The following is a 22262-nucleotide window of genomic DNA, read 5'->3' on the forward strand; positions in this document are numbered from 1 at the left end:
GTACAATATGCAAATCCATGTTTTACTTTTACTTAACACACTCTTAGAAATAGTTGTTTCGAATTATTTCAAACTTGTTTAATTTTTAAACCTTACAACTCTTCTAAGAAAACCTTAAACTGTTTAATCAAGTTTCCGTCTTCCGTCATATCCATGGATTAACTCAAGAGTTAATTACAAAAGGGAACGCGGATTAAGGTGCAGTTTTTCGCTGTTTTGAGAGTGCTTTGAAGAAACTTTTGCACTTGACACAACGACACTTAGCAACTTAAGATTTCAAAATTGTTTGTCGTTGGAAAAGCCTTCTTTTTTAATAATTCTGAAATAAAAACACTAATAAGGCCGAACAACTTTGCGTTAATCTCTGCAAAGCAAAGCCTTTAATTCGCTCCCATAAATTTATTTGCGCTTTTATAAACTTTCTCAATGGTTGTTACGAAAATTTAAAGCACCTTCAATTAAACCTTTTCATGGCACTCCCTTTCACAAAGCCGACCGAGGTCAAACTTTTTCTTCAGCACAAAAACACGAAAATGGAAAGGAAATTGTACGCCAGCAAAGGAGAAATAAAAGACGGAAAGATTTATTTTCAGCAGCGCGCAAATTGCTCTAAAAATTAATTACATAAATGAGCAACAAAAGCAACAAAAGCACTTGAAGCACACAGAAACCGAAATGAGTCGAATGAAAATGGCAGCAAAGCAAAAAAACACACTTGTTAAATTGCGTAAAATATTGGCGTTTTTGTGAGATTTTTAGCTTTCGGTGTGGCTTAAAGCCAACTGGGTCGTCGCACCACTTTGGCTGGCTTCGCCTGCGTACATATTCACATGCATATTTATCTACTGGCATAATAGTCTCTTGCTTTTCATGAACTGATTTTTCTCAGGCATTCTCGCTTGTGTTTCACTTAAATACATAGATATGTAAGGGTATGTACTTATGTACGTGTGTACACTCTTGAGCATTGTAAACATTTAAAAGATCATCAATCATCCCAGCCGTAGCTCGTTAATTGCCCGCGTGTGTTTACAAATATTCATTGGGCACCAGCGCTCACACACACCAACATCATTACGCCTAACGAAATAACACTCACACATAAACAGTACAAATAGGTTTCCCACAAAAGTCTATTAGCCCCCCATGCCGTGATTTGTGTCCTTTCGCCTTCGTCCGCCGCAAATGTCGTTGACTACTGCATGTTAAAAAGTCAAGTTAATAGCCAAAAAGTATAAGTGCGCCATTTTTTACATGAGCTCTTGTTTTTTTTTTTTTTATTTCCTTCTCTGTTTTGCGGAACCCGAAAAATCGTGTACTGAGCGCCCAAGAACAGCGGATGTGTTACGCAAATAACCGAAAGAAATGAGGGCAAACGAAGTGATGAGAAAGAAGTGCGAACAACGCTTGTAAATAAAGCCTTCAGTTGTTGCAAGCGAGCTGACAACTGTGTGTGTGTGCAAATAGTTTCAAAGAGCATAATGCAAGCCTCCTTTTTTGAAGCAAATTCGAAGGATTTATTAACGTACATATGGTGATTACAGCGAAGTGTACATGTAGCCGTACGATTATGTCCTATAATTTTTTTTTGATTAAAAGAGAATTGTTCCAGTGTCAATTAACGAATCCAATAAACTAAGTTTATAATCACTTGCAAAGCTATTTGGTTCTAGATTATTTTTTGTTGATATTCAAATGTACATATTTACACCCGGAAGAGGCTATATTAACTTTGCCACGAAGTTCGTAACACCCAGAAGGATACGTCGGAGACCATATAAAATTAGCATAGGATAGATTAGCATGACGAACGGAGTTAATTTAGCCATGTCCGTCTGTCTGCCCGTCTAACTGTTTGTCTGTACGTACGAGGACTAATCTATCAGTTTTTGAAATATCGATATGAAATTTTGCACACGTCCTTTTTTTTCCCAAGAAGATACCTATATTCAAAATCTTTGTTATACCAAAGACTGTGCCCAAAAAATAAGGTGACATTGTATTTATTTTGAAAATTCTTTGTTTATTCTTCCAAATCAATTTCATCCCCTTCAAAGTAATCCCCTCCCGATGCAATGCACTTATGCCAACGGATTTTCCAATCTTCGAAACACTGGTTGTAGTCACTTTCCGGGATGGCCTTCAGTTCCGTCTTCGCTGCGGCTTGGATCTCCTCTATCGTATAAAGCACGGTGTCCCCGGAGCAGTCTTTTGAGCTTGGTGAACAGCCAGCAGTCGCACGACGCCGAGATCAGGTGAATGCCGGTGGTTACGGAAGACGATATGGGTTGAGTTTTTGGCGAAATGATGACGAATTACGAGGGCAGTATGGGATGGTGCATTATCGTGGTGTAAAAACCAGAATTGTCTTTCCACAATTCCGGCCTTTTTATGCGGATAGCCTTGCGCAAATGACGCATAACGTTCAAATAATTTTCCTTGTTGACTTTTTGACCGACTGGAAGGAATTCATAATGCACAACACCACGATAATCGAAGAAAACAATCAACATGACCTTGATTTTTGAGCGACTTTGGCGCGATTTTTTTGGTCTCGGCTCTCTTTGGGCACGATATTCGCTCGATTGATCGGTTGATTCGGGGCCGTAAGCATAGATCCAAGTCTCACCGCCAGTTATAATGCGTTTCATGACACCCTGGTAGTCGAAAACCATCGTTTCACACACTTCAGCAAGACGCCTTTTTTTCCAAAAAATTCAATGTTTTTGAAAAGGGTACCAGTCGAATTTGACGCGCTTGAGGCCCAAAACATCCTTCAAAAATGGTATTGGCTGAGCCTTTCGATATGCCAACTTCATCAGCAAGGTCTCTTATTGTTAATCGGCGGTTTTTCAACACCAAATCTTTGATTTGTTGAACGTGAGCTTCGTCGGTTGAGGTTGATGGTCGCCCTGGACGCTCTTCGTCTTCGACACGTTCACGGCCGGCTTGGAACTCACTATACCACTTGTAAACATTTTTTTTAGACATAACCTCATCACCAAAGGCTTTCTGCACCATCCTCAACGTATTCTCAGCAGAAAATTGATTCCGTGAACAAAATTTAATGCAAATTCTTTGCTCAACAAATTTCGACATCGCAAAAAACGAAAAACTCACTTTTAGCAGCTCACAAAACGACACGTATCTCAAACACTAATGAATATTTTGACATGAAATTTGACATAAATGTGACTGACAGTACTACCAACCTAAAAAAAAAATAATTCTCCAAATCCTTCAACGCGCGCAGTTTAAATTCAAATGTCACCTTATTTTTTGGGCACAGTTATTTTACAAATAATGTGGAAATTTCAAAGGAAAATATTTAAAACTCGACCATTATGGCGCGTTGACAGCCGAGCTTCTTACTAAATTATCGGAAGGAAATAAATGCGTGTATTAATTAATACCATAAACTTTTCTTAAATCTAAAGGGAAAGAAATATAATAACTATTATCTTATTATTAATTATTACGATTTTTTTAAAGTTTCCACCCAGTTCTTGTTTCTAGTGGTAAATTATGCAAAGTCCCAGTTGTTAACTAATAGCTTATTCTACTTTTAATTCGTGGAAGTTTCTAAAACTTTGTCAACATTAAAATAAACTTGAACATACACTAAGCCAAATAACACGGTACTTACTGCAACAAAGTCATATGTGTACCGACTGTTTACGCGAGTACATAACTAAATACCTGCAAAATATAAGTTATGTATAAATGTGAGTAAAAGAAATGTCATTAAATGGGCAAAACAATTCAAAGTTCATAGCAAACACATTGCCAACAGCCAGCCAATCACACATACATATACACATACATGTAAACACCTCGTAGCAATTTGCACGCAATCTTTTCGCAGCTTACACCCACCTGCACAAAATCCCTTCCGAAAGTATGTGCAACATATAGTACAATCTAAGTAACCTTGCGGCAGTGAGAAGGTTGCCAGCATATTGGAAATGCAGTTACGCAAGCGTCAACACTGGCACATGAAGTTATAATATTCGCTTACGGCTTTTCTTGCCACACAGCCACCTGAAAAGTGTGCAGCTTCGGTGCAAAAAGGCGTATAAGCAACCCACACGCCACGTGCACACTGCACCCCTTGTAAGTAGAAACCCTATCCACGGCCGGCTCTCACCCGAGAGGGCAAGCGAAAGGCTACAATTGCCATTGCAGAAAACAGCAAATGTTTGTCGCATTTATACTTTGTAGTGTTATTACATACATTTCCATATATACGGACCCTTCATGTGCATTTGTCAGGTTACCTTTCCGTGTGCTTCTTACGTAACCGTCAGCAATATTCATGCCTGTACGTCTACGAGAGAACTCATATTTAAATATGAATAAGTACGTTTGCGTGCATTAAAAATTCTGCTGCGTATGCATATTTAACGCGAAGTAGGTGCTACACTTTCCAACAACAACGTTTACGTGAGCACAAGTATTTTCCAGTGTATTAAATTTGCTTCGAAACTTTCGCATAAAAGTGCGTGGTTGTAAGAGTTTTAGGATATGAAAGGATGTGGTGCCTCATTCAGATATAGGCAAATGATTTTATGATTATATAAAGTATGTATAAATATACCAGATTTAGTAGCGAAGATTTCAGGATAATAATACTTCCTTGAATGACTTTTTATAATATTTTCCCCAAAAATGGAAACATCGTAATGCAAATATTTTTCGGTTTATAAGTAAGTATCTTGGAAAATGCTCCAAAAATGTACTCAAAATAAACCCGTAAACATTTACTTAGACCAATAGTGGACTTAAAACAGTGCAGCAATGGGGTGTATTTGGTTTCTTTTATTATTTCGTAGAAGCGTGGAACTTCTCTATTTGCATTATTCGACAAGAAACCACATGTAATGAAGTTACGATTGTGTTAAGGGTTGTGGTCCCGGCGGTGCTACTCTATCTTACACTGCTTCCGTAATAAATAAACTGTTATATGAAAAACCGTTATTGTTAATTCATTTACTGTTTTATTGGCAGATATGAAACAAGAAAAAACGTTAACTTCGGCTGCACTGAAGCTAATATACCCTTCACAGATGTGTTCAGTTTGTATAGAAGCTATATGCTATAGTAAACCGATCTGAACAATTTTCTCGGAGATTACATTGTTGCCTTAATAATCTATAACCAAATATTGTGATATACATATGTATATCTTGTCAAATGTGAAAGTCAAGTACAAGAACTAGATTCCGATCGTTCAGTTTGTATGGCAGCAATATGTTATAGTGGTCCGATATCGGCAGTTCCGACAAATGATCAGCTTCTTGAAGGGAAAATGACGTTTACAAAATTTCAAAACGATATCTTAACAATTGAGGGACTAGTTCGTAAATATATAGACAGACGGACAGACAGACGGACAACTGTCAATGTGTTTTACGTGGGTATCTGCCTGCGAAGGCTCAAATCCACGGTGCTATCTATTGCTAGTAGCACATAGATCAAATTAATGCGTTGATCAGCGCCCCAAAGTATAAACACTCATACCTTGGAGAATCAAAGCATGAGTGCCTCCACAAACACTTACACTTTGGTCCCAATTGATTCGGGGGGAAAGAAACACCCTAGCCACCTTGGTCGGGTACGAGGCTCATCTAAAACCTCTGCCGTACTCTGGGTCCGGCACAGTCGACTCCACATTGCAATTGCCCTTCCTGCATTTAGGTGTAAACCACAGCCACCACGAATACCCAATGAGCAGACTGAAGCGAACTTCAGGGGCGGCTTCCCCGTGGTACCATATATGTACTTGCGCTTTATAGGAATTCTTAAGAACCCGACTGTATGATTTTTTTTGTTATCCCTTTCATTTTGTGTTTGTTATATAATCGCAAACCCATTCAATGAATTTGATAGTATTTCGATATAGCACTTTTCTGACATCTCTCACCATGCCGACATTCAATAAACCAGACATGCGAATGTCGGACATAGTGCATTTGGATTTTAGTCGCCTCATACGACAGGCATGCCTTACCGCGGGAATATTCTTATCTCCCTCCCCGCAGGGAGAGACAGACGGACAGACAGACGGACATGGCTAAATCGACTCAGCTCAATATACTGATCATTTATATATACTTTTTATAGGGTCTCCGGCGCTTCATTCGCCAAAGGAGTTATCCTATACCTAAGTTTTCTCTGGTATATACATACATATATACCGGCTACTCCAGTCGACTACCGATTATATAGACTGAGTAAACAGTTTCTGTTTTCTGGTATATTATGACTTCAATAACTTGTTACAGTATTCAGTAATATAAAATTCAGGCAACTGATCTTTAACAATATTTTGCGATTATTTTTACGTAAAGCAAATATAAAAGCTAAGTACTTAACCTCATAAACGGTATCTCAGGAAAAAAGTAGACACACATTATTTATAAATAACTTTATAATTTTCCACATATCGGAACGAATATCTTAATTTTAATCATATTTTGAACATATTCACTCACTCTCAGCTTATTGTAAATGTACATATGTACACTTCACTTTTATTTCCTGTCTAAAATGATCAAATCCAATTGCGTAATTTACCAAAATTTAATAAATAAATACCTTTTTCAAATATTATCTATTTCGTTTCATAAATTTTTAGTTTAGAAGAATTAATATTTAATATGATTGACATACATATATAGTACATATATAATTTTCTAAACGCTGTATTCTTATAAGTAGACAGTTAACAAATCTGTCCCTTAAAATAGCCAATATTAATCAAGTTGTCATGATTATCATTTTGCGATGTAGTTCACAAAGTTGAGTAATTACTTTAAATGTTGTTTGTTAAAAATGTGAAATTGAGTTCAAATAAACATAATTACATAATACAAAATACTGATACAGTAGCCGTCGCTAATAGAAAGCCAACTGCCAACAACTTAAACAATTTGGTATATGTACATACATATTTCTACGGACTTGAGAACCTTTAGAGCAATGGCACCTTTTTCAAATATGACTACTATCTATAAGAATTTCGCTCACCTTTTCAAATATGTACATACATACATACAAGTATATGTATATTTATTATTGTATATTTCAGACCACCTGAAAGCGCTGTTTTTACACAATAATAATCAACTTTCAATTCAACTTTGCCGCTTTCTGCTTGCTGAGCTTCATATTTTGTTGACAGAATTAAAGGCGCACACACACACACATATGTATATACGTATGCACATGCACATGTTACTGCTATTAATAAAATATACTTCAATTGCTGCCTTACATGAGCTCTAACCGATAAGCACCTTCCTTCCCACCGTTGCTATTGCCGCCTACATGCACAGCTACACACTGTATATATGGTATATACATATGTGTGTGTGTAGACACATATATGTATATGTGCGAAGCTATCAAGTACTCAATCGTTCATATCAAGGGATTTATTTATTGTCTGTACGTCATATAAGTATGTAAGTGCGCTTAAGAATAGCTATAAACTGTCCTAGGAATCAAAAAGGCGAAAGGTTGGAGAACGAAGAAAACCGTAAAGTAAAATAGGGCAAAAGAAACGTACAAAGCAAACTGGGAAACATTTAAACGGATATCGTTAAGTAAATAAGGGGACGACAACATTTTCTCTGATCCGTCGCAATTTTCAAGCAATTTCGGGCTTTTATTTTATAACAGCGCTGCGCTCGTTAGACAAATGCTTGGGTGGTTACATGTGCGTGAGTGTGCATAGCTATTCTTTGGGCGAGGGTGGCAGCACGCTTGGTTCACAACTTCAGTGCGCGGCGTTGTGCCGCAACGTTACCTCCTGCTGGGTGAAACGCTAGACAGCAGTCAGCAGTTTAGTTTACATTATGTGCAGATTGAGAGAGCCCTGAGCTTGGGTGCACGTGTGTGTGTGTGGGGATGTGTGAGCGCTGTGACAATAATAAAGTTACGCTTTGTCAACTGTCAGGGAAATATGACTTGCCAATGCGAGGGTCGTCGGAATGCCAAAGCAAGCACCAGAATGGGAATTAGATTGAATTCTTCTTGTGGTTGTTTTCGCGGCTCTTTAATACGCCGTTACTTATGTATAAATCTGCAGCTGCAAACGTTTGCTTTCCATTTAGCAATTGCTGTTCAAATTAAAGTGAACTTGTTTACATAGCTTTCGTGATTTGATGAGGAATTTGAAGGGGGATTTATGAAATTTAATATTGCGTTTGCGAATTTTAGCAGATTACAAGTATATAAGTATGTATGTATGTATGTATATACTTGCGATATGATGACCTTTTGAAATAATTATTTCAAAGGCAAGTTCAAATTTTATTCCATCTAAGTAATTTTTGGTCGCTCAGTGGTGAAGACAATAGTAATAAATGATTAAAGTAAAATTCAGTTATTATACTTTACTTTTACTAGAAACTCTATCCCTATACAAACCGGTATTATCGTTTTTCTTTCCAAATTAAAGCTTGAAAAAAAACAGAATGTTCAATAAAATATTTAGATAATTGTGAATAGATTTTGCTATGAACGAAAATAATTCATAACCTTTCTAAACTATAGTATACCGAGTGTTTAAGTGACCATTTAACCAAACGAAAGTTTGAAGTTTAAACATTGGGCATACATAAGGGAGCTAATAGGAATATTGACCTGATTTTACCCATTTTTTAAAGGTTAGATTATGTTAATCTGGAAGGCCAGGTACACGAGTTTTGGTCCTTTGCAATACCGGGTGGAGTTCGGTTCCTAGATCCAAGACAAATAGTCATCTTTTAGGATGCCTGCGCTTGACATGAATTTTAACAGAATCACCATCGATACCTCCTTCAGTGTATCATACCGTGGGGACCCCAGATGCTTACAGCGTAGTCTTGCCAAAGTGGGACAAGTGCACGTTGAGATTCTCCATTGTTTCCCTGGTGTCCTGCCCTACAGTCGTCTTCATCTGTCAGCCTTATCCTGCGGGCGTGTCTCGTCATCAAACAGTGATGAGTTAATAAAAATTTTAATAAAAATATTAAATCACAAAATATACATTATTTTCTGCAAAAGTTTCTCTCCGTATTTCATTAACATATCTCACATTTTGACCGATACTTACTGTAAAAAGTCAGGACTATCACTATAGTGCTTATATACGGTTTTTAGAGACTTGAAAGGTTACAGTCCGTTTTTCAATTTTTATACGTGAGATGGCATATCTAAGGGGCACTCATGCTTAACCGTAAAGAGAAAATACCATACGGAGTTTTAGTACCTTTCAGTATTACCGTTATACGGGAAGTTATTTGATTTCACCCATTTTCACAGCGTATGAAGAGAAATGGCGCTTTAGTTTAGTTGAAATTGCTTTAGTGGCTTATGAGATACATATGTTTACTAAACTACATAGGAGGTGGAGCCACGTCACCTCAGTGCAATATTTTGCACTAAATACAAAATCTTTTCTTACCGCAATTTTTTGCGTGCAATGACAATAGACAATATCAACCTTCCTTGGGTGAAGAAACACTAAAATTTTTATTTTTGGCTAAGTTTTAATAAAGTCAAGAAATTTAGCACTTGCATTAAAAAATAAAATGACATGTAAAAAATTTAATTGAAGATGTCAAAAATTCGTTTTAAATAAAAACCGTATCATAAAGACATAACCTGTACTCATTTGATAGTAATCATACAATCCACTTTGTTAGCAGCCTTGCATTTGTAATTTATATATTTTTTGTTGTCATAAATATTTCATCATCTCAAAGTTCTTTTCTGTTTCCTAATGCAAATGTTAATATCGTTGAACAAATGCATAAAAGAAATTTCACAATTCTTTAAATAGTTCCATCTTCAACATGTCTCGACAAATCTGTCACCATCTATTTTATAATAACTTAACTTTCTCGAACTTATTTGCCAAAAAATTACATCAGCGCAGCAATAAACTCCTGATTCAATAATGTCATGCACTCAAAGCCAATTGAGTCAAGTCAATTTTAGTTTTGCTTCATAAAATATTTAAAAAAGTATATATTATATAAGTAAGTATCTAAATAACTTTCTACAAATGGAACTGCACAAGTTGATATCACAACGAGGTCAGTCAGTCGAAATCTATTACATTCTTTATTCATGACATACGAAATGGTAGTCAACTAACAGTTATAACGTAAAAAAAACGCCGACCATACCACCAACAATATGGCCGTTTTATAGTGACCACAACAATAACAGCAATTCATGGCACAGCATTCACAAGGACACGGACAAAAATGCAGGATGTAATTTTAGGAACACAAGCGCTTATTCATAGCGTATATACATATATAAGGTTGAGTAGATATATTTCGAAGATATATGCATAAGTTCACATGAACATACATAGATAGAATTTTGGAACGAAATCTCTTCGGAGGTTATTGCTAAGAACATCCAAACGACGTTAAATCACTAACTTAATAACTAAGCATTTAAGTTTCCTAAACATGGATTAATGGAGTTTGTCTGATGAATTCTAACACTACTCATTACATCGAATAGCTCGGTACTAGTTACATATCCTTTAAGTTACTTTCTAGAAAGCATGGGCTACTTGTATAACGAACTCCAAAATTTTAATACTTCATGCTCTTAATTTGTTATTCACGTGAAAAGCTCCAAGACCAAGTAATCAAGTTCTAATCCCACCCAAAATTAGTTCCGTCTAGAATATAGTAGAATCCAAACACCTCCAATTCAGCGACGAAATTAGCCAATTCCTGCCATTCCTGCCATTCCTACAGGGATGATCTTTGCACCTCGTGCATAGACTTAAGTGTATAAAGAGTAAATAAAATCCAAAATAGCGTTTGCACATATTTAAGAGAGAGAGAGAAGAGAGAGACAAGAAAACGCACTGTTAGGAAAGAGGGTAATCAGATTGCGGAGGAGTAAGAAGATGAGTCGAAAACAGACCGAAGTTAATTTGTATTGTCGCACTCTGAAACATATTTCCGGCATTCTCGGCATGCGAGGTTACCACTACCACTACATTGTGTACCATTAAGCTACCGAACTCGCTTTCGTGTGAGCGTATGCGTGCGTTTGCCTGCAGTTGAAAGAGGATTGTGTGGGCAGGGCGCCCCACAAACTACTCACGTCAAGCCAATTATTTTTTATTCATATGCACATACGTATAGGTGTTTATATGAACGTAGGTAGGTAGTGGAAGGACAATGCCAGGAGGATAAACAAATTAAAATTAAAGTGGCATTTCACTTCCGTTGCAGATAGCCTTTACCTGGCACTCGAAGAACTTCACTTATGTTATTTCAGGAACGCTTGTACGCTCATTCGCTCCTGCCTCAATATATGAATATTTTATGCACAATTTTGCACTTGTCTGTTTTAAAATATTTCACTGAAATACAGAAGTCACTTGCAAGCAACCCAAAAGCTTTTTATGGGCACATTGGCCAGCTGTTGCTCAGAGTTTCTCGAAATGGTATTTTTAAGGGATACAACTTGTATATGTGCCACAAACAGACAATTTATACATAACATATAAGCGCATATACATATGTATGTACATATGTATGTACAGTCTCACCAAATATATTATGCGCACATAAATTATATAACGCCGGAAATTATTCGTGAACCACCCTGTGGCTGCTGTCACTAATTGATTTCCAGGAAACTTGTCACAAGCGTAGCAAAAATTCATATTAGCCCCAAGGAAATTCCCGCTTGTCTGCGTTTACACGTATGCAAGTGTATACATATGTGCATGCACTACTCGCTCGAGCGCCTTCACGTATGCTTTTTAGAATTCGCACCCTTTGATTATGGATGCAAGGTCCTCCTCCTCTCTCTTCTTCTGAAATATTTTTTAGCGAATGATTTAAATATTTTATGTTGGCATTTCTGCTAATTAAATTGACACGAAACGTTGTAACACGTGCAGGCACTAAGGCTGCAGCGACTTTTTGAGATGGCCTGCTCAAATACCTTAATGTTCTGCATGGAAGTAACATCTGATCCCAGCAAAGATGTGTGAGATATCACATTTCGTCTAAGCTGTGTAGAAACTAGTTCAATAGAACTGCCGCGCCAAGAAGCCCTTAAAGTAGAGGAATGTTTTTAGATTATATTTTTCTTGAATTTAATTAAACACATCATATGAGGTTTATGTTCTCACAAGTTCACTTAATTTCTATATTTTTCAGCACTTAATATCGGTCACTTAATATATTGGGTTTTTCATAACTAGTACTAAACCAGTCATCAGTGCACAATAAACTTGTTAGCTTTGTGCAAGCAGCAAGGCACATAACTACCATGTGACCATACAAGAATGTTAGGTTAGGAAATTTTAATGAATTTACTTTGGCATAGTTACGTGAGCTCAATCCACAGTGGTGGTTGCGGCCAATTTTACTTTTTGTTCAATTTTTTTGTCTGCATTACCTTCGAGGGTGTTCATAAAGTTATAGTAAAATTGTTATGTGTTTCTGGGTCAATCATGCAGAGGGGTGTGTATGCAATTTGATAGCTGAAATTTCGCAAATATATCAGCATTAGTTTAAAACAATTTCTCTGATAATGTATATATGTGTATATATGTATATAACATGAGAACCTTATGATAATATTTAATATCTTTTCTGCACGTTTAAAGGTAGCTGCTTAATATAGTTTAAAGTAGTATTCCCTCGTAAATTTGGGTTCAAATATCCCATCTTACACTATTATTTTTAAACCCGAGCAGACAGCATTGAAAATATTAAAAAATGTTTAACAATTTTTTTAATAATTGGATTCGCAGTCACTGCTTTAAATAGCTCACATCTTTTATACTGCTGTATAACTATAATAAAGTTATCGGAGAGCTAAGAGCCCATACGTTCACCCTCATCGACAAATAAGACTACAAAATATTGCCTCAGACACACAAACGTTATTGTCAGCCCAGCCAAACATGTCCATTTACTTAAATATCTGAAAAGCATTATCTGCGCCCTTAATGTCAAATAGCGAACGCTTGTATAACGCCTACGGGCTGTTAGTGAAAAAGGAGATACGCGCCGCATTGAATATTGCAAAGTCACCAAAAGCGATACAAACGAAACGACGCCAATTCAATATGCGAATACACGCTCATGTGCATATGTATCTATATATTTATGTATGTATATGCAGTCACAATGTAATCGTCATCAGTGCTCAACCTAAGCTTCTTATTGCTGTATCGATTGTTTTCTATACTTTCGTGCTGTCATAGCGAAGATATGGGTGCCCCTTGCACAACCACACATGTATGTGTTTATCTACATCACATACACAGACACATACATTACATACTATAAAAATGATGAATCCGAATTGCCCAAACAAACAAAAAACATTGACATTTAGGGACCATGAGGATACGGATATCCTTGGGAGTATGAGGTATATAAAGTGGCATCATAAGTAGTATGATAATAAATAGTTGATAGCGGATGGAAATGGAAGCAGCAGTTGTAGGAAGTAACATGCATACACACATATACATATATAAATGCATAAATATATACGTACCTGTCTAAATGCTACTCAACGCACATATATAAATATCCCATTCATAACCTCAAACTCTCCTTCCCCAACGAACGAAAGTGAATAACACAAAAACTGCACTAAATTATGCTGATGGAATCGCCCACTTTCATGCCAATGCCCACACACGCAAACTTACATCGGCTTGCAATGTGACAGCGTCAAAAACACAGTGCGCAGAAATGGTTTGTGACCAAGTAAATGTGCAGAAAGAATATTGATATGAAAAATCGGGCGAATTCAGATCCTTGTTTCTCATCAGTATCTCAACTTTAGGGTCTTGGTGTTCTCAATGAAAAGGGCATTTTTGTCTTCAATGAAATGATAATGTTTCACAGCTCAACTTAGATGCCATTATGTAAAGATTCTCGGTCCTTGCACTTGGGTTCGTATTGATTTCAATGACCTCACAGACAAGGTCCCTTAATTGATATCAACAATGAAAAATGGAAATTTTAATAGAATTCTTCTCCTAAAGTTATTCACACACAAGACTTCAGCTTAGATTTCAAATTTGTTAACCTCATTTCATATACGGTGTGTGGTCCATTTATACATACATATATGGTATGTACACAAAATTACAAATATGTATGTATGTCCGCAACTCGCGAATTTACGTGAGCCCTTAGCCAAAAGTTATTTTTTTTAGATTTTTTAATAGGGATATGTAGTGAAAAAGCCGATAAAATTGTAAATCCTTACCCCAGTATTCCAGATAAGAAGAAATATACTGAAACTTCACAATAGATTCTTAAAGCAGTCGAAAAAATCATAAAATAAAATCCTGAAAAAAATCAAAGTAAAAATAACATGAAACCAGTCAAAAGTACAATTCGAAATATCGTTTTACATCGTATGAATGACTCGAACGACTTCCGCATGTACAAATGAAACCGTACATAAAGATATAACGCCCACCACCCGTGCAAAGTCACATTTACAAATTACCTAACACTGCATTGAAATGTTATTTATAGTTCAGCAATTGCTATGCCAGCGGTCCTTGCGGCTCCAAAGCACTGCCAATGTCAGCAACATGTTGCGCAACATTTACTCACTATTTCTCTCGCTCAACCAAAGCAAAAGTTCTCTTTGCAACAGCAAATCGTTACTCACGCACACATATTTATAATGACTAGAGCTTATAGTCAATGCCGCCATTGTGAGCAAATTAGTGTCATTCGCATTTATTCGTTTGCATTTCTCGTCGTTAACACATGCCAAAGTCTTACGATTACGATTTACAAATCTGTGCGAACTCGTCCTTTACTATTTCCGCTTTCTCCCTCAGTTGTTTATATAAATAAATTTCAAAATCGTGTTCGTATTATTTGCTTTACAACTTTATTTCTCTCACGCTCTCTTTCGTCCTTTAGACAAGTATGCCTCACTTTTGAGCATATACTTATATTTATAGGTTTCGTAATCAAAACGTTTAATTATACGAGTGCATCACGCTATTAAGTTCAAATGACATGTCAATTGTAGCGAAGATATTTAGCAAGTTAGCTTTTTGTGTTTGTATTAGGACATACTGAGCATAGTCCGAGTATATAAGCGTGTAGGATTACCAAGCGAACATGAACTCAGTTAATGAGAAGTTGAGGGAAGTATTGAAGCTATAGAGCTAGTCTTCGTGTTTAATAGAGATCAACTTCCATCATCAAAGACCATTTCAAGAAAGATTTTTGTTCGGAAATCGAAGCCAATTTCAAATCTATTTTGCTCAGTAGTTTAGGGTACTGGATCAAACATAAACTTATTTTTATGCAACGTTACATAGATCCACTTTGCTCTTACAATCATTTCCAATAGAGATCTTTTGTATTTTTTGGTAAAAAATGGACGGTTTGTTGCATGAAGGTACTGCTCCACCTCCCCATTTTTTAATGAGTGTTTTTTAATTAATTTTATCACTTTACATCGCAACATTTTTCTCTGATTTGAGATATTCGATTTGATCCTAGACCATTGGTTGCTTTATTTAGTAGAATTTAACCAGAATTAGTTTGAGCTTTTCAAAGTGGATGCTAGCTGAATTGCGTAATACCTAGGTGCTTAGTGTAATTGAAAGGTATATGCCTATATTATTACTATTACAACTTAATAATAAACATCTACTTATGTACATACATACATCTATCATGCTTAACAACAAAAGTGTACTGGTATTGTTATGTATTTGTTATATTGTATATATGTATATTCTTGTCATCATTAGTACCAATCTAATTAATTATGTAAACCATTACATATATGTATATATAGGTATATGTACACATTTACAATGTTGAATGCTCTGCTTGAAGGCAAGTCGATTACTTTTCCATGTTTGCAGCACTCGCCCATTCACCAATCGTAGGGAAGCCAGTCGTATCCATTATCTCTGAGTATTTGAACAACATTAATTAACTTATAAACGCAAAGCAGGTCAACAAAATGTGGACGAAGCGAAGTAATTGGCAGTCGGCCGTACTGTAATTGAGACCACAAAATATTCCCATATACAAACATATAATGATATGTAACTATGTATTAGCATCTATGACTTTTAGCCTATATGACTTTAAAACAGAGAAATAAGAAACATATCTACATAAAATTATGAATACTGAGATAGCCAAGTAGAAAATAACCCATATTAACTATTTATATAACTAATTATAATAATATTCTAATTTACGTAAATGTATTTATTTGACGTGACGACGTTGTCGGCTCGAACATGTCGAATTCAAACTGATACACATACATAAAACGAATATTCTATTCCAAATGCTCTATTCTTCTGGGTTATATACAAATCTAAATTAATAATGACACTTCACGATGAGGAATTTCGCTACTATACCGGCTACCTGTTATTTTACAACCGTCATTAGTTATGGTGCCACAATTGGAATTAATATAAATTCTTAAAATTCGAAATCTGCACAAACTATTTTAGTTTTGCTTATCTGAGATTTCGTCCAAATGTCAATCTCGCAAGTTTTTTCCAATGTGGTTCAATCAACAAAACAATTTAATTTACAAATTTGCTGGTAATTTTAACTCTACTAAAAAAACAAATACTTCATTCTATCGTAATTCGAAAGAAGAATATAATGCAGAGAAAAGCTGGGATTAATTCATGGCGATAAAATAAAAAGAACATTCTTTTTTTAGAATTTACTGTTCTGCATTGTTCTAGTGGTTTGGTTGAGATATGTACAGTTGTTCCAAAAAACAGGCAAACATTTGCTTGGAAGTGCGTCGTCCGCGAACTTTTGTTGGATTCGGCTCATCTTGTAATACCCGTACAGCGAAATTATGTAGGGTTGCTTTAACAAATTTGCTAAATGAGTTCGCTGCGTTTGATTCGCCAAATTTTATGTATGTAAAAAATGTATTGAATCGGGTCCATACTTTTCTTAGCCCCATATACCTAATAGAAAGATTTTCGATCTTTGATATATAACGGTAGTTGGGTTTGATTATTGCTAGTTGTAAGGTTTCAAGAGTATAAAATTTTAGCTTACACCCGAACTTAGCTCTTTCTTACTTATTAATCGTATTTAATAGGTTCTATTACCTCGCTAACATTATTTAAACTATGTTGCATCACTTTGTTTCTTTCTGATAAATTGATACATTTGCAGTTTAAAACAAGTAAGGAAGGGCTAAGTTCGGGTGTCACCGAACATTTTATACTCTCGCATGAGAAAGATTTCATTATCCGTCATTTACATATTTTCCAAATACCGTATTTGTGTAAAGTTTTATTCCGCTATCATCATTGGTTCCTAATGTATATACTCGTATTATACAGAAAAGGCATCAGGATGGAATTCAAAATAGCGTTATATTGGAAGAAGGCGTGGTTGTGAACCGATTTCACCCATATTTTGTACATGTCATCAGGGTGTTAAGGGAATATTATATGCCGAATTTCATTGAAATCGGTCTAGTAGTTCCTGAGATATGGTTTTTGGTCCATAAGTGGGCGAGACCACGCCCATTTTCAATTTTTAAAAAAAGCCTGGATGCAGCCTCCTTCTGCCAATTTCTTCCGTAAAATTTAGTGTTTCTGACGTTTTTTGTTAGTCGGTTAACGCACTTTTAGTGATTTTCAACATAACCTTTGTATGGGAGGTGGGCGTGGTTATTATCCGATTTCTTCCATTTTTGAACTGTTCATGGAAATGCCTAAAGAAAACGACTCTGTAGAGTTTGGTTGACATAGCCACAGTAGTTTCCGAGATATGTACAAAAAACTTAGTAAGGGGCGGGGCCACGCCCACTTTTCCAAAACCATTACGTCCAAATATGCCCCCCCCTAATGCGATTCTTTGTGCCAAATTTCACTTTAATATCTTTATTTATGACACTTTATAGATTTTCGGTTTCCGCCATTTTGTGGGCGTGGCAGTGGGCCGATATTGTCCATCTTCGAACTTAACCTTCTTATGGAACCAAGAAATACGTGTACCAAGTTTCATCATGATATCTCACTTTTTACTCAAGTTACAGCTTGCACGGACGGACGGACAGACGGACGGACGGACAGACAGACATCCGGATTTCAACTCTACTCGTCACCCTGATCACTTTGGTATATATAACCCTATATCTGACTCTTTTAGTTTTAGGACTTACAAACAACCGTTATGTGAACAAAACTATAATACTCTCCTTAGCAACTTTGTTGCGAGAGTATAAAAATCACTTAATTCACATCTGCAGACCATTGTAGCCATAGGCTGATAACCGTAATTGGAATAATTTACTTATGTATTTACACTTATATAAACAGTCTCCTCATTCTGCGAGAACTAAGCAGCTACTAACTAATTATTTTAATTAAACTGGTATGAGTCAATGCTATGGCGTTGAGTTACTCGGAAATAAGTGGTTAACCCAGTGGAAAAAGAATAAATTGCTGTTAGTGACCAACTTTAATGAGAAGCCTCCGGCGAAAGCGGTAATTTTTAAAAAAGGATTTCCTTCGTAGAGGCTAAGGCCCCTAAGATCGATATTGTTTAAGTATATACTACTAAATCTGCCGGAGGCTTCACTCGTCTTGAACCTCTTGAATAAATATCAAAGGCTATTGATAATACTATATAACTAAATATGTAGTATACACGCTATTACTATACCGCGATGATCGTTTTCGTGGCGGTAGTGTTAACCCAAATTTAGTCTAATTAAGGCTTTTGATGATGTTTTGTTAGATATTGAATCTTTTCGACAAATATATTATATTTCTAACTAACCGTTATATTCTTTCAACAGAACCTTGTTTCCCTTTGCACCATACATCTCGCCAACAGTATTCGGTCAGAGAGCGCCCTTAAATGATGCCCGAAATTGACCGTGACGCTGTTGCTGAAATGGTAAGCGGAGCGCATGCGCCTATATTCAGCACCGCCGCACTACTCGCCAAGGAGCAGCAAAAGTACAAGTCACACGCCCGCCTACAGGCAACGCTAGCCGAGCAGGAGCACTTAAATATGGCCGCCGCCAGTTCATATGTGTATCAGAGTCCATTGACCATACCACCACATGGTCTTCCGCAATATAATAATTTCAACATGAATAATAATCAAATTGGCGCATTAAATCACAATATGGCAGCGCAGCATTTAGCGGCGAACCACGCTTGCATAAGCCCCAGCAACAAAGAAAAGCTTTCAAATTTGCTAAAGGTGCTTGAACCCGAGCAACGCATTACTGGAAATTTTCTACAGAAGACGCTTGAAGCGGGACCACGCTCCTTACCTGGCAACTGTCCCACGAATGGCGGTAGTAATATGGCTTATTTGGAAACAGCATGTTTGTCGGCACCTCCTCTCCAGACACCTCTGTCTCCACCACCACCACCGCCGCCACGCGCTAAAACACCACATCCCCGACGTTTGGAACCAACTGCGGTACCGTCGTTAAAACCCTCCAAAACTCATAATGATCTCGAAATTAAAGCTAGCGATAATGTCACAGAAAGCTGGCACCCACATGTTTATGCGCGTCCACCTATGCGGCCAACACCACATGCAATAGCTGATATCCTCGGTTGGCGGGCCCTTGCCTCGCCGAATCAACAGCGCACTTTTGTCCCCAACAATGCCAGCAACAACAACATTGTTCCACAACGCGATGCTATGGACGAGTCATCCAATTCAAACGCAGCTGTAACGCTTCCACCAGTGCCGGCCAAGTCGCCTAAAAGTATACTACGTAATTTTCAGCAACAATTTACCCAACAACCACAATCACCGTTAAGAGAACCGGCACATATGCGTAGTACATCGGTGAGCGAAGCCAGTGAAGATGATGCAAGTGGCAGTATAATGGATCAGCCTTTGGACCTTTGCGTACCAAAGAAGCCGCGAGAATTGAGTTCTCCGCCACCACAAGTGAAACACACACAGATTCTTACCAAAGCCGGAAGCAGCAAGAAAGGTAAGTGCGAGCATGTAACATCCATAACTGTTTTTGTAATGTGGCTTAAAAATCACTTAATGGTACTTACAATTTAATGAAAATAGGAAAATTTTATAACTTTAATTGCGAGTATATTGCAAATTGTAAAAAGCGGCAGATTAACATACCTTTTTTTAGAATTGAAGGAAAATAAATACTACCAAATTAAGACCTGAACAAAGTCCATTTCTTTAATATTTAATACAAAAATCTTATTTAGTTTACCTTGTAGCCTCATTTCGTTCAAGGTTAGGTTCGGTTATATGAACAATCCTTACAGGGATTTCACTTGGACAACTTGTAACGACGGTCCGTTGTGTTGCCTAGACCACATATAAAATTTATGAAGCTGCTCGTAAATGAAGTGCTTTGACCCGATCACAATTTTATTGCGGCGGCTAATATCAGTTTCAGCTAGGTCTTCTGGTTCACCGAAGGTATGACCGCCGAGATGTTCCAATCTAAGTCTTGCAAAAGCTGAACAAAAGAAAAGAAAGTTCCTGGATGTTTCCACATCCCCGACTTTCACTCAACTTTGACAATTTGCATACGGCTGGACGACATGAATGCCTATTGAACAATGACTAGCAAAACTCCTACGATTGCGGAAGGTTGAAATTTGATAAGGGCAAGCAGTTCAGTAGTAGCGTATGAGTTCTACTCTTTGCCAAAATGATCCCGCAGAAGCTGATCGTTGAACAACGACTTCTAAGCACACGCGATCTCCTTTGGTCCAGTACCAACTTGCTCCCGTTACTATATGAACGCAGTAAAGGTGCCCCTCTTCTTAGCATTGGCTTTGTAGTTTGCAACTATTCCGCTATGACCAAGCACCCAAACGAGTTTGATAATGAAGTAAATTAATAATCTAGAATATAGATACTCCTTGGCTATCTTTGAGCTCAACTAAGCTGCACTGCGGAACAGCAAATCAATTGCCACCTTAATAGCAACCACTTCCGCTTTAAAAACACAACGTGAATTCAGTAGCCTAAAGCTAAACTTAGTGTAGAGCTAGATTAGAAGACGCCTTCCCCAACCTGCCCTACTAGCTTCCACCCATTTGTAAAAATACTCACTGCGTCTCTTCTCGAGCCACTTCCACCGTTCACATATCTCTCTATAGTAGTCTAAGGCAATTGATGCCTTCTTTGCTTCTTCCTATACGCAATGTAAATTTTATATTTTTTATAATGCAAAAGTAAAAGCTAACTATTTGCGCCCCAAAATGTAGGCAACGCTTTCTTACGTTCGCTTTTTATAAATAACGACATTTATAGAATAAAATATAACCTCTTTTCATAATCAAAACAATTTTATTTAAGTGTTTGCTTGCAACGAAAAATATTTATGAATAAATTTCCGAATCACCTGAGCATTTAAATAGAATTGAGTTGTGCGCATTTACGACGTGTCTTGCTGTTATATATAAATAAAACCGCAATGATTCATATCCGCTGTTGGAAAGGAAAACAAGTATTAGTATTCGTGAAATCTAGACTCCTATTGCTTGTTGACTTGAAAGTTGCTGAATTGTCATTATATAATTACCGTTTTACATTTTAAACACTTTATCGCGTTTACTTCCACTTGCTTGCTTAGGTAAGTATCACATTAGCACATTCATTACTTCGCATTCAAAAGTGGGGGGCGCAAAAACTGGAAGTTGGGCCACTGTTAAATGCACCACAATGCTTATCTATGAGCATTAATGCACTTGTAATTAATCACTGTATTTTAATTTTACATACTAACAACCTGATATAATTATACAGGCGAATATTGAAATTAACTCTCATAAATCAATTGGAAATTGATTATTCAAACGAATGTTGATTTATCTATGTATTTAGAAACTTTTTTAAATAAACATTAAAAAATGGATACTTAGATATATTATATAAGTATTCTTCAAACAATTATATTTGTCTTTGTTTTGAAAACAACGCAATCTAAATGTTATACGAAGTCGGTTGGTAAGCACAGCAGGCATAAATACTTTCCAATTACAGGGTCTGATACAAGATTCGAAGAATTTAAGGTTACATCCAATATCTTTCACCCAAGAGTTCGGATTGTTGCTTTATTAGTAATAAAACTAGTTGTTTTCGTCTTATATATGCTCATTTTATGAGCATTTTTTATAATTTTTCAGTGGACAATATCGTTTAAAGATCAGCAATAATCTGCCATCATGTGGCAACTATTACGGAAAACGCAGCACAGACTCA

The 22262-nt window shown here is 36.7% G+C and overlaps 1 protein-coding gene across 5 annotated transcripts in view; it reads left to right on the forward strand.

The window, feature by feature from the left end:
- LOC120770407 (calponin homology domain-containing protein DDB_G0272472) overlaps nt 1-22262 on the forward strand; it is a 143031-nt gene that overhangs the window by 66635 nt on the left and 54134 nt on the right. For all 5 annotated transcript variants that reach the window (XM_040097880.1, XM_040097845.1, XM_040097854.1 and 2 more), the window contains one exon: nt 18844-20010. In XM_040097880.1, coding sequence (XP_039953814.1) covers nt 18906-20010 — 1105 coding nt within the window. In that variant the 5' untranslated portion in view covers nt 18844-18905. The remainder of the gene's footprint in view (nt 1-18843; nt 20011-22262) is intronic.

This window comes from Bactrocera tryoni, chromosome 1 (assembly GCF_016617805.1).
Source record: "Bactrocera tryoni isolate S06 chromosome 1, CSIRO_BtryS06_freeze2, whole genome shotgun sequence".
NCBI classification, from domain to species: Eukaryota; Metazoa; Arthropoda; class Insecta; order Diptera; family Tephritidae; genus Bactrocera; species Bactrocera tryoni.